The sequence below is a fragment of the Peromyscus leucopus genome, chromosome 6 (genome assembly GCF_004664715.2).
Source record: "Peromyscus leucopus breed LL Stock chromosome 6, UCI_PerLeu_2.1, whole genome shotgun sequence".
Classification (NCBI taxonomy): Eukaryota; Metazoa; Chordata; class Mammalia; order Rodentia; family Cricetidae; genus Peromyscus; species Peromyscus leucopus.
In genome coordinates, this window is record NC_051068.1 from 92,414,162 (window position 1) to 92,428,090 (window position 13,929).

The 13,929-nt window shown below is 37.0% G+C and overlaps 1 protein-coding gene across 1 annotated transcript in view; it reads left to right on the forward strand.

Moving 5' to 3' along the window:
* The window catches only part of Dpyd (dihydropyrimidine dehydrogenase), an 847,112-nt gene that overhangs the window by 169,731 nt on the left and 663,452 nt on the right, over positions 1 to 13,929 (forward strand). Inside the window, exon 4 of the mRNA XM_028880091.2 lies at positions 12,085 to 12,172. Coding sequence (XP_028735924.1) covers positions 12,085 to 12,172 — 88 coding nt within the window. The remainder of the gene's footprint in view (positions 1 to 12,084; positions 12,173 to 13,929) is intronic.

Below are 13,929 nucleotides of genomic sequence, written 5' to 3' on the forward strand. Positions count from 1 at the left end.
ATGATACTACTGGGGAAATAGTCCAGGTGAAATAAGATTGTTGTGGAGTAGAAAAACTATAATACAAACTGTCAGCACTGTCACCCAATTTCCTCAGGGGTGTGTAAAAGATCAAAAGTGCGTATACTGAGCCTCGTGAGCACCAGCTGTCTAAAAGTGAAATGGCCCACACTATGGTGAGCAAAAAGACACTGGCTGAAAAACAATTATGTATGACCTGGAATTAAATTAGCAGTGAATGGTTCACTATAAAGTGTACTGTTAGGCTTGGGCTTTTGAAAACAGCTTCATGCTAAGTAAGCATAAAGATATGTGTAATTGTGTTGTAGGCACATAAATGTATTCAAATTAAAACAACATATAAAATCAGAATATTTCCTTAAATCTGAATTTTTACTAGAAGATGTATACAGCACTTAAAAGCCATGTATGTTCTTCATTTCCTGGGTTGCCAACAACCTTACTTGAAATCCAGTGGGTAGGAAAGGAACATTTAAAGCCCAGATTTGGGTGTGTCAGGTACCTATCAGGTTTGACATGTTAAAATTAACCGTGAGATATCATCATAATATGTCTGATTAGTCCCTTCCAGATAGCCAGAACTAATAAACAACTTTATCCTAGGAATGTGGCTTACACTATTTCATTTTGGCAAAATGGAGGAAACTTTGTCTTTATCTTGAAGCATGATGTCGTTCTTAGTCCTTTATGTTTTCCTGTGCTCCACCACCATTATAGTAGGTGAAGAATGGCCTCCTAGGATGATGTGGCCTTCAGGACCACTGCAGATGCATTTCTAAATGGTATTATTAAATAAAACACATGGAGCAAATATAGGGGTGAAAGCCTTAGAGATCAGGGAAATAGGAATAGCCACTAGCTAACCTTACCTTACCAGGCTGCAGTTTCCAAAGTGAGTGACTTCCTCTCTACCCAAGCTTTCATATGCCTTGCTTTTCTGCCCTCTCATTGGCTCTTATCCCAGCTACCTCACTTCCTTGTCACTGCCTGTTTGTACAGACCTACAGGTCTCTATGGTTGGTATTAGGATCTAAGGTTGGTATTAGGCGTGTGTCACCACGCTTGGCTCTGTTCCCTAGTGTGGCCTTGAACATACAGAGACCCTGCCTGCTAAGTGATAGGATTAAGGGCATGAACTAGCATTGTCTGACTTTTGTGTTTACTTAAAATGGCTTGCTATTTCCTCTGATCTCCAGGAAAACTTTATTTATTAACATACAAATAAAATATCACATTTCAGCACAAATAAAATATGACTACAGACCACAAAGGCTGAGCTCTCCACTGTACTCACTGGTGTTCAAATTAAAGAATACTACCGTAGCAATTGAAGATGAAGGGAACAAGCTATTTTATGTTTTGGCATCTAGATATCTATTAGACAGAAAAACAAAGTAATATGTGTTTTAATTTTTCTATATTTGCCAAATATGTTTGTGGGTTATAGATATATAAAATACTAATAAGTGCCTAATACTCAACTATTTTACTAGTATAACAAACTTTGATTCTATTTCTAAAGTTCAGTTTCTATGTCACTGTCCTATTCTCTTTGAATAAATTTGCATCAGAATTTAAGCAGAGGCAGTCTTGCCTCATTGCTGCAACCCCCCACTTCTCAAAGTAGCCATCTATATGATTCATATGAGAGAATAGTGATTGTCATTATTATTTAAACATTGCTTCCTGGTATACTGCTTATGCTTCTAATGAGCTAGAACTCTGACCAATTCAGAAAGTTCTAAGGATTGAGCCTACTTTCTGTAAGTGGGCTCTGTTCTCTCCATCCTAATTAACTAATACCGCCTGTGCCTAAACTCTTGGTGTATGCATCTGATTTTCTAGTCCATCTTCTTAAATTTGTTTATACACACCAACTCCTTTCTTTCTTCTTCTTATCTGTCTTTCCACATTAAAAGCTTAGTTTTATGTCTTCTCTTTCCAAATCACTTTGAGGTTAACAAAGAGAAAACTATAGTTAGGAACCCCCATTCACAAACACAGATGTGTGCCTTTTCTGTGTGGTGAGACAGGGAAGTGTTTAAATGATTTCTAGAAGTGACATGTATTGGGGTTTTGCAGAAACATTTGTGTTCAAGATAACAAGAAGAACATGAGTTTTTGGTTTTTAACACCTTTGAAAATTTTAAATATATGTGGTTGTTTTTTTTTTCTTAATAAGACTTCTAACAAAGCATCTTTCCATCTTATATGGCTAAATCAAATTATAATAAAAAGATCTTCCTGTTAATAGCTTGATAATTAGATAAATGCCAAGATTACAGAATAGAAAGAGCTATGTCCTGAAGTAGAAGAGTTTGGTTGGACCCTGATGATATAAAGGTAAGCCACTGCTGTCCCCTGTGTCCTGTTGCCTTGTCTTGATAATTGTTGATCTTTAAAACTGGGGTGTAAGAAAAATGAGGCAGAGGAGCAGACAGACTGGATCTCACCAGACTGCAATGGCTTTATGACAACACTGAGAGACCCCCAACTTTTGTGTGGGATAAAGTTTGAAGGTTGAGCATAACCAGAGAAGTGGGGGACAGGTATATGTACACAGCTACTTACTAGGATGTTATAGCAACATTTTTGTGGTTTGACTGTTTTCAGTACCTGGTCATACTGTTTTGGCACATAGAGTGGAACCGTAAGGCTGGTGCTAAGCCATTCTTTATGGCTAGAGGCTGTTGTCCAGGACACCCTGAATTAATTCCTCATGACTTGCGGCTATTACCCAACATTGACCATCAAATCTTGACTTTGATGGCCTCTAGAGAAGTCCATCAAAACTCCCTTCTACCTTTCCCTTAAAGTAAATTGAACTCCAAGAAAGCCCGGACGGTGGACCTCCCTAGTATAAGCTCTTACTTGTCCCAGTCTTCACACTGCTCTCACAAGCAGGCAATGATGCTGCCAAGAGCAGCTAGTAAAACATTTTGTGTGTGTATATGTCCCTTGTGTGAGTACATGCGTATCTGTGAATTACATGTGTGTGTTGTGCGGGTATGCATTCACATGTATGGACATGTATGTGGAGCCTCAAAAAATGACCTCGGGTGTCATCCCACATATGTTGTCTGCTTTTGACTTTGAGAAAAAAGTCTCTCTTTGGTGCCCGGGACTCTCCAGGCAGGATAAATTGATTGGTGAGTGGATTTGGAGAGTCACTTGTTTCTACCACCTCAGTGCTGGATTTATAGAATTGTTGTACTGCTACAGTTGACTTTTTTTTTTTTTTTTTTTTTTTTTTTTTTTTTTATGTGGGTCCTGGGAACCAAACTCAGATCCTCATGCTCGAATGGCAAGAACTTTACTTGCCGATTTTTTTAAACCAGCCCAACACACCATCTTTGAAAGTTCTCACTTGCTTTCTTTTATGTATGTGACAGCCTTTGGTGGAAGAGGTTAACTGTACCTTAGGAGTCCTTTCAGCTGCATGGCCACTGGTCTCTGAGGTGCTTACATCAATGCAAAGTTGCTAATAATAGTGTATTATTTATTTATTTATTTATTTATTTTGGTTTTTCAAGACAGGGTTTCTCTGTGTAGCTTTGTGCCTTTCCTGGAGCTCACTTGGTAGCCCAGGCTGGCCTCGAACTCACAGAGATCCGCCTGGCTCTGCCTCCCGAGTGCTGGGATTAAAGGCATGCGCCACCAATGCCCGGCTACAGTGTATTATTTAAATGAAATCTATTATATAGGAAAAATGAAACAATATTGATTTTAATGTAAGTCCATTTATTTCAAAATATACAGAAAGTATAAATTATACATTTAAAATAATTTTATTATCATTTTGAGAATTTCATAAGTGTTTTGATCATATTTAACCTCCCCTTCCCCAACTCTTCCCAGATCTGCTCTCACTTTCTTTCCCATGCAACTTTTTCTTCCTTCCTTCCTTCCTTCCTTCCTTCCTTCCTTCCTTCCTTCCTTCCTTCCTTTCTTTCTTTCTTTCTTTCTTTCTTTCTTTCTCCCTTTTTTCCACCAAGGTCAATTTGTGCTGCTCAAATATTCTTGGATGTATGGCCTTTCATTGGAATATGGTTGTATTACCAAGTTGAATTATTTTAGAGAAAACTTACCCTTCTAACAACTAACAATTGCTAATAGTGGGATTTTGTGCCCAGTTCCCCTCTTGATGTTGGGACTTGGCATGGCTTAAATGCTATATATGGTCCTGTAGTCTCTGTGAGTTCATATGTACAGCTGCCCTGCTATGTTCAGAAGGTAAGGTTTCCTTGCAGTAATCCACTACAAAAGCTCCTGGCTCTTACACTATTCATCATGATACCTTGGCCTTTGGAGGAGGAAATGTGATATATATATATATATATATATATATATATATATATATATATATTTCATTTAGGGCTGAAGAGTTTACAACCTCTTATTCTCTGTACCTTGGCTAGTTGATGGTCTCTGTGTTGGTCATCATGTATTGCATATAGAACATTCTTTGATAATGGTTGAGATATGCCTTAATCTATTTATTATTATTTTTTTATCTTTGAGATTTTCATCATGTATTACATATAGAAGGTCCTTTGATAAGGGTTGAGATATGCCTTAAGCTGTTGTTATTATTAATTTTGTCTTTGAGATTTTCAGAAATTTTATTTTATAATATTCTTTTCCATTCCTCAACTCATCTCAGATATTCCCTCCCTTCCTTTCCACCAAGATTAATGTTCTTTCTCTCTCTTAAAAAACAAAACCAAAGAAAAGGGAGAAAAAAGGCTATTAAAAACATGGAATCTGTTTTGTGTTGGCTAATTTGTCCTGAGCATGGTGATCACCCTGGAGGTTTTTTTTTTTGTCTTTTTTAATATATCCAGTGTTACTAAACTGAAAAGAAAATTTCCCTCTCCCAGCAGTTCTCTCTCTTTCCTTCTCTGTCTCTGTCTCTGTTCTCTCTCTCTCTCTCTCTCTCTCTCTCTCTCTCTCTCTCTCTCTCTCTCTCTGTGTGTGTGTGTGTGTGTGTGTGTGTGTGGTGTGTGAGAAGAGCCTCTTGGCTAAGGAGTGGGATTTTGTGCCTACTTCCCCTTCTCTGCTAGGATGTTTCTGGCTTGAACTTGTGCAAGTCTGATGGATGCTGTCACAGAATATATGAGTTCATATGTGCATTTGCTCTCTAGTATATGGGAAATGCTATATTCTTAAAATTTTTCTACCACCTCTGCCTCTTAAACTCGTCACTTCTTCCATTTGTATCACTGAGCATTGAGGATAGGGTTGTGGTAAAGGCATCACTTCTAAGACTCTCACTCCTAGCCACTGTCAAGTTATAGATCTCTATTGTCATTGCCATCTACTGCACAAAAGAAGCTTCTTGAATGATGCACAGAACTATGTCATTAGAAGATATGTTATTGACATACTCATTCAGTGATTAAGAGTAGATTTGCTTCTAGATTTTCTTTGACCAATATAATCTAAGTTTTTTTTGCCTCATTAACAAGATTGGGTATGGATTCCATCTCATAGAATGACCCCTAAATCTTCCACTCAAATAGTAGTTGGTTTCTCCTCTAAAATTTATGCCACTATGATACCAATGGGCATTTCTTACAAGGAAGTTGTTATTTTAGCTGGCAGGGTTTGAACTGGGTGAGCATAATGATTATTATTATACTATAGTAGTATATATAGCTTCTAGTACTATGAACACTAGCCAGAAGGGATGGAGTATATGTTAAGTACCTACTATATATCATCATATACTATACCATAACTATATTGTGTCTTCAGCAATGAGGACTTATTATCAAGTTGTAAGGGATTACCAATAGCATTGGCAATACCTATAGTTTTCTGGGTGGTCTGTGGGAACTTCTTGGCCACCAACTCAGTAAGTTAGTGTCTTGTTGAGGTATTATGTCTCTCATTATGATGGTTCCATTTAAAGTTCATATATATATAATTTAGGAAGCTTCTATAGTAATAGGGTTTTCATAGGGCTTTTCTAAAGGTCTTTACAATTAGTTATCCCTTCCCATATTAATTTATTTTTAAGCCATCGGTACTGGGAACATTCATAATTCTCTTATGTAGTATGAAAAATTGGAAGAAAAATAACAAATTATATTTTATTCTTAGGCTGATTGTCATTATTATCCACAAAATTACTTTGAGCATCAGTTCTGTGTAAATTGCAAACTCCTCTAAATTTTCCTCTTTTGAATTGTTCAAAAGAACCCTCATTTGAAAGAGGTTCTTAATGTGCAAATATTTTAAAATATGTTTGATGTTATTATAAATGTTTAAAATTTAGAAATTATGTTTCACATTAAATTTTATATGCAAACAGTTATTAAAAGGCTAAACACCAAGGAATTAAAGGTGGTGTATAAAAACAAAGTGATGCATAGTGTTAAATTCGGCTCAATAAAAGAGCTTTTGCATTGTCCTATTGTGTCTTGTTTTGTCCTATTTGGCTGTTACCTCTTGGAGGCTGTTCTTTTTCAGAGAATAAAGGGAGGTAGAGTGGATATGGAGGAGAGTGAAGATGGGGAGTGGCAGGAGTAGATGGAGGAGAAAATGTGGTTGCAATGTGTTGTATGAGAGAAGAATCTGTTTCCAAAAAAAAAAAAAAGAAAAGAAAAAGAAAGAAAGTTAAAGAAATAAATTTAGTTTTTTTTAATGATGTTACCATAGCATCTAACTCAGTAACATGAATATAGTATGTGGGCCAAGAAGAATGTTACTAACATTCAGTGTCAGTACTAGATATCCTTTGGCCAGAAAAACTCTCTCTATATACATCAGATAAGCAACATCAGAAGTTGTATAAGAAGGGCTGCTAATGGAATATCGAGGGAAGTGTGCTATAACCAATAGTCAGAAAATTATTGGAAGCAGAATTTAATGTTCAGTTCACTGTTTTGACTGCTTGCTGGATCACAACATAAAATTAGCCATATCATGTGTTTAAAGATACAATCCATCAATCTTAGGTGTTTTATTTTTTCTAGTTGCTGGGCCTAAAATCTGACCGCAGTGAAACTCAGATGCACATCTGACACTACCAACCTTTAAAACTTGATTCACATGCCTTTTGCCAACTTCACAAATCAGCTCTACCCAGTTTTCAGTAGAAATATTCCACCATTAGTAAATATCACTAACATATGTATTTGTTTACTCTAGTGTCTGTAAAGTAAGGAAGAGAGAGGAAGTGGAAGCTAAGATCTATACTATTGATTGTGTCTCAACTAGTAGATATTTCAAATGATAAACGAACATGACCTGTAAAAAGATAACATCAAAATTGAGAAAATATTAGATTTTTTTTTTTTTTGGTTTTTCGAGACAGGGTTTCTCTGTGTAGCTTTGCACCTTTCCTGGAACTCACTTGGTAGCCCAGGCTGGCCTCGAACTCACAGAGATCCGCCTGGCTCTGCCTCCCGAGTGCTGGGATTAAAGGCGTGCGCCACCACCGCCTGGCTTAGAAAGTTTTATATGAGTACTAATTTGATCAATTCTATTATATTAGTATAAGTCTTAATGTAGGTTATAACAGAATGGTGCTGATATCATTAAATCAAAGCTTAGCAAAACTAAGACAGTGTATATCGAGTTCATATACCCAGTAGATGTACGTACCAGTAGGTGCTCCTGGGTGAGTGTGTTTTTCCTGAAAATTTTTCATTTTAACTCTTTAAGTAGACAATTATGTAAGAAGCATTGTTTACAGTTCCAGCTGTTTAGTAGTAGAAGAAGGAAGTATCTGTTCTTTTCAGATGTGTGAAGAATAAAATGCAACTTATTTATTAATAAGTAAAACTACTCATCCTCATTGTGTCTTTTTTCCCTGCAGAAAGATCTCAAATACGTATATCTTGAATAGTTTGGTCCCTCAAGTAACAGAGTGAAAGTTTCCATATGCCTTTTGAAAATCCTGTTAATCACAAAAGATTAACATTTATTAAGCATCCCACATATTGCTTTAAATGAAATCCATTGTTATGCCCTGTCTAAATATGAAAATAGAAAGTTTATCAGTAATAAAACATATGATGTTTCACTGCTTTTAATGATAATCTAATATACAAGTTTAGTAGGAATTTAATTATATGCAGATTAAAAATATTACATAATTATTTATCTCAACTAACTTTTGCCCCTTACAGTGAATTTAAAAATAAACCTTATTATAGCAAAGTGACTCTGCAGAAAAGGGGTTCTTAAATGACTGAAGATACAAACAACTGTAATTGAAATGTTACTTCTGAGGAACAATTTACTGAGCACTGTGGTTTACCATAATTGTTGACAAATCCCCCTAAGTACTGTGTCTCTGATTCTTCATAGTATCAATCATTTAAAGCAATTTAGGAAATAACATCTGGACGTGCATTTCTGCTATTTTATTTACATCGTTTGTCTACATCATTACCATTCTCAACCTTTCCGATTCGGTACAGTAAATATACTCTGTAATATCTATTATGGCATGGTCAAAGGATAATTTATTGTCAAATAGAAAAATAGGTCAACGATAATGTCACTTGATGATCAACCCCCCCACAAGTTTAATAAAACATCTCCCCAGTATGCATTCCAGTGCAGTGGTTGATATTTTATTAGGACTACCTGGCTATAGCAGTGGTGTAATTACTGAGCTGTCAGAGTGATAAGTGGGATTAATGGCAGCCTGATGCACTTTAGTCTGCAGAGCGCTTAGAGAATTGCAAGATGGTATTATTATCAGAGTCTGCCCATTCTGGCATATTCATGGCACCAAAAGAAAAAAAAAAGAATGCTACAATTCAGGTTTGCATTGCCCTGCCTCATTAACATCTGACATTTCCAACAGCTGTTATTTGTGAACTAGCTCAATAATAAAGGGAGAATTATTTGGTAAAGAGGCTTAATAACCACAACGAAAAAATCCTTACGTTGTCAGTGCTGTTAAGTGACTCTGTTTATGTTCAATTTAAGATTTCTCTGGAAGGACAGGAAGACATGCTGCATCTTAATTCAGTTCACTCATATCTGCTGACATTATAAGATCATTTTTAGTTGCCTTATTAGTCAAGTTGAGTGTTTGAAAGAGGAAGTACAGAAAACTTGGTTAGAGATAGCTAGGATCTGTATGATGTTGTCTCTCTGTCTAGTACCATCTCTCTCTCTTTCTTCCCTTCTTTCTCTTTGTGTGTGTGTGTGTGTGTGTGTGTGTGTGTGTGTGTGTGTGTGTGTGTATGTGTGTTTAGCATACATATGCATATATATCTTAATTAGCTATGTAATGGCAAGTATGTTTAAACTGTTAAAATGACGTATTAAGGTAGAAAATATGAGAAAAATGTTTTGCTAGGGTTTTGACTATGTTTCATTGGTATTTGGTAGAAAGTCTTTCACAGTATTATTTATGACCACCATATTTATCCACATGGCAGTTCCTCACACAGCATTCCTCACCTCAACTTCAAAGAGTGCATCGGCCTATTGTTATTATTATTATTTTACATCACTTTGTGATGTATGTTGCAGGATGCACTTTCAAGAAATTGTTTTTTTTTTTTTTTTTTTTTTCATCAGAGAGAATGTTTTAGGGGGAAATAGAAAACAAAACATTCTAAAAGCCTAAGTCTGAGTAGATTGGAAGCCAACAAAATGACAGATGTGAATCTAACAATGGCATTGAGAGCACTGACAGGGGAGAGTTTAATGACTACATTTCACAGAGGACAATTGATTATGAAAAGCCTTCAGTACTCATTGTGAAAAATTTAATTTAGAGAGAAGGCTAAGGGCATAAGCCATAGAAAAGAGACCAGATTTAAAAACAAGATATTAATTAGGTTCTGAGAAATTGCTTCAGACAATAGAGAGGATGACCGTACAGGAATGACAAGGAGATGGCTATTGTTTCCTTGAAGGAAATGAACTGAGGTCTATCCACTTGGAAGTGGATAGAAAATGAGGGTGTTCATCCCCATGTCAGGGAGTAATGTAAAATTCATTCTTAGACAAATTATTAGAGGGTTCTGGTCTGCTAACACACATGACAGTGCTATATTCTCTGAAGTTATATCTCCAGCTGAATATCTTTCTTCACCTTCTCTTGCTTTAGATGAGACTAAATCCCATGCCCCCCTTTTTTTTTCACCCACCATGATATATTCTTTTCCCTTCGAACCTTGGCAACTACCATTTCCACTACGGAGTCAATCTTTTGTTTTCCTAGGCTGCCAATACTGCCACTATTTGCCTCTTTAACATCCACCCATCTTTCAAGGCTTCATTAAGAATTATTGCATTCAGCAAATCTTTCCTGACTCCCACTTCAGGATTACTAACCCTCCCAGATGCTCCCTTATGCTGAATTTTGTTAAATCTTGGTGGTCATTTTGAAAGCTGAAGTGCTCTTTACGTTTCTGCACTTTCCATGAAATGAACCATCATGTTTGTGTTCTCCATGTCTTTCGTTCCTTTCTGTTCCTGTAATAAAAATAACTAAGATTGGGTAATATGCAAAATAAAGACGTCTATTTAGTTCACCATTTTGGAGGTTAAAAGCTCAAATCACATGGCACAGGGTATCACGCGAGCCTTATGATAGATGATACATGTATGAGAGAGATATCATATAGCAATAAAGAAAGTCAAAGGGAGGCAAGGAAGGAGCTAGGCTTGCTCTTCTGTACTCAGCCTCCTGTAAGAACAGACATGACCTCGTCAATTCATTCTGAAACTAGTACCCTAAATGACTTGTCTTCCCAGTAGGCTCCACCTGTTGAAGGTTCTATACTACCTTCCTGCACCATTTCTTTGAAAACCAAGCTCCTAACTTGGTTAACAAGCTCAATCTGTCATAAGGGGGATTAGTAAATGAGTGAGTAAGTGAACACCACACACACACACACACACACACACAAATGACAAATGATATAATCAGTGTTTGCATCTGGCTCTATCCCACAATAGCATTGTGGGACGGTGGGTCTCATAGTATGGTTATTAATATCACTTCAGAGAGCGATAACTTGGACTTACCAGGAGCTCCCCAGTGAAATAAGCACATCTATCAGCTTCCCAAGTGGCTCTTAGGAATTTTAACCTTCAGGAATATCCCTGGCTTGTTCCTCATGAAAAAGATTTTGAGATAAAATTAGGAAATGAAGGGAGTGGAATTGGGTATATAGTAGATCCCTGTGGATCAGTACCCACAGTGGAGTAAGGAGTTTGTATCTCTAAGCTCCTCACTGACCTGTAATTTCATGAGGGCTGCCACTAGCAAAGGATACCATGACCTTATTCCTTTCCCTTAAGCTGAAGGCAGCCATGGGAAGAAAATGCTTTGTTCTTGAAGGGAGTGAAACTGGGATACTCTTTGAAACAGTTGCTACAGAACTCACCTGTGCTGTGAGTGGATTATAAGCTGAAAGATACGAGAAATGGATGAAGGGAGGGGGGAAGGAAGTAGAGAACAGCAGGAAGTTTGGATAGAGCAGAGAATATAAGGACATTGTCACTCTTAAGATACAGATCTCTTTGGTATCTGTATAATAATTGTAGTCTCTAAGGCACTAAGGTGTGTCATAAAATATTGTATGTATTAAACAGTGAACTGGTATATCAAAAGGTGAAAGATTTCATGAAGGAGTGAATGATGATTCTCCAGTAGATACCTCCTAAAACCTAAGAGCAGTTCTAAAAGAACAGGATGCTGTAAAAAACAGGAGGCAAAAAAAGTTTAGAAGACAGAGGCTAAGTATTTACTGTATCACTTAAAGAATGTATGCTTGCCAGGTGATGGTGGCATATACCTTTAGTCCCAGCACTCGGAAGGCAGAGCCAGATGGATCTCTGTGTGTTCGAGGCCAGCCTGGTCTACAAAGCTAGATCCAGGACAGGCACCAAAACTACACATAGAAACCCTGTCTCAAAAAAAAAAAACAACAAACAAACAAAAGAATGCATGCTTAGAAGTTTTAAATTTTATTTGTATTTGTTAAATGTTAACTCTGAGTTGGCTTAAGATTAAAAAAAAATAGAGAGATGATGTCATCTTCTTTGTAATTTTCTTAACACAGTTATTCTATTCCCTAGATGCTTGAAATGTGCAGATGCCCCCTGCCAGAAGAGCTGTCCCACAAATCTTGATATTAAGTCATTCATCACAAGTATCGCCAACAAGGTGAGTTCAGAGGTCATGGAGATAATGGGACCACCGCACTCATGAACTCACAGCAGATGTGGTTACTTGTGCAAGACTTGCACAAGATAAAGGCAGTCGGCATTTCATCATGAGGGTAGATCTCAAGCCCCATCCCTAGCTGAGGAGGTAGTTGCTGGCTTCTGTGGGAAGAAGAGTCAGTGTTCTTTAAGGAGTGACCACTAGTAGATCAACTGTGCTCTAGTGGATGGCCATATACCCAGGAAACTATAGATATACAAATTAGACTCAAAGGATTAAAGAGACAAACAATAAAAGAAGACATGAGGTTGGCAGTAGGATGGGGTAGATCTGAGAGGAGTTTTGGAATTGGGAGGAAAAGACAATGGATATGATAAAACACCATCTCTGCATGTATGTGATTATCAAGGAATTAATAAAAATATAAAAATGTATTGGGATAATCAGCAGCTACTGCTTATGTCGTAGGGCATAACATTGTTCTTCCTGGACATATTTAGCAGGATTTGGAGTACTTAAATTTTAGTTTGAACACTTGCTATTAAGCCAGTAGAAAACTACTAATCTTATCACTTTATTCTATGAGGAAATGTACTGTCAGTCTTCCAAAGTTGCTGCAGAGTGAGAAGTGAATAATAATTCATATGGATATGTTTAGTGTAGTTGTGATTACTTAAGTATTTTATTGATGTGAAATTACTGTCCCTCTTTGTTTGATGTGGCAAGTCTCATGGTCGTGATTCCACTGGTGTTGTTGACAGTAACTACTCAGTAGCCACAGTTTAAACATTAAGATGTACTTGCTGTCACCAAGTCATCCTCATCATCTTAATAGTGTGTAATGAAAGATAAACAGAGACACATCTTAAAAAATACAACATTATAGTTTATTTTGGTTGATACTACATTCCACATGACCCAGGAAGATTGTACATGCCACATGTGTGAAAGAAGGAGAGTGAATATACCCACTGCTTCTTTGGGGAAATGATATTTTGCTTTAATAAACATGCCTGAGATAGCATGAAGAAAGGAAGTGGAAATAAACCAATCGATTGTGGTTTATAAAAATCTGTGAATAATATTCTTCATGTTTAAGTCTTAATTGTGGTGATATTGTGTCCCCCAATATGTTGTGCCCCTAATAAATTTATCTGTGGGTTAGAGAACAGAACAGCTACAATATTAAGCATAGAGTTTAGGCAGTGGTAGCACACGCCTTTAATCCTAGCATTCCAGAAGCAGAGATCCATCCAGATCTCTGTGAGTTCAAGGCCACACTAGAAACAGTCAGGCATGGTGACACACGCCTTTAATCCAGCATTTGAGAGTTCAAGTCTTAGCTTGGGAAAGACACATGACTTTAATCCCAGGAAGTGATGGCAGGAAGCAGAAAGGTATGTAAGGCCTGAGGACCAGGAACTAGAGGCTTTTAAACTTTTATGCTTTTAGCAGCAGTTCAGCTGAGATCCATTCAGATGAGGACTCAGAGGCTTCACAGGATTGGCTGTGAAGATGGGGTGGTGAGGTTACCTGTGGCTTGTTCTGCTTCTCTGATCTTTCAGAATTTACCTCAATACCTGGCTCCCAGGTTTTTTAATTTTTAAGACCATTTGAAATTTGTGTTACAATTAATCCCTTAGGGACTGGGAAATCTGCTTTGCATTTTTGGAAGAATTCTAGAAAGGGGTCATGTTTTAAATATCATAGTATCCAAAATATTCATTATCATAAGAACTTTGTCTTACTTATTAAAT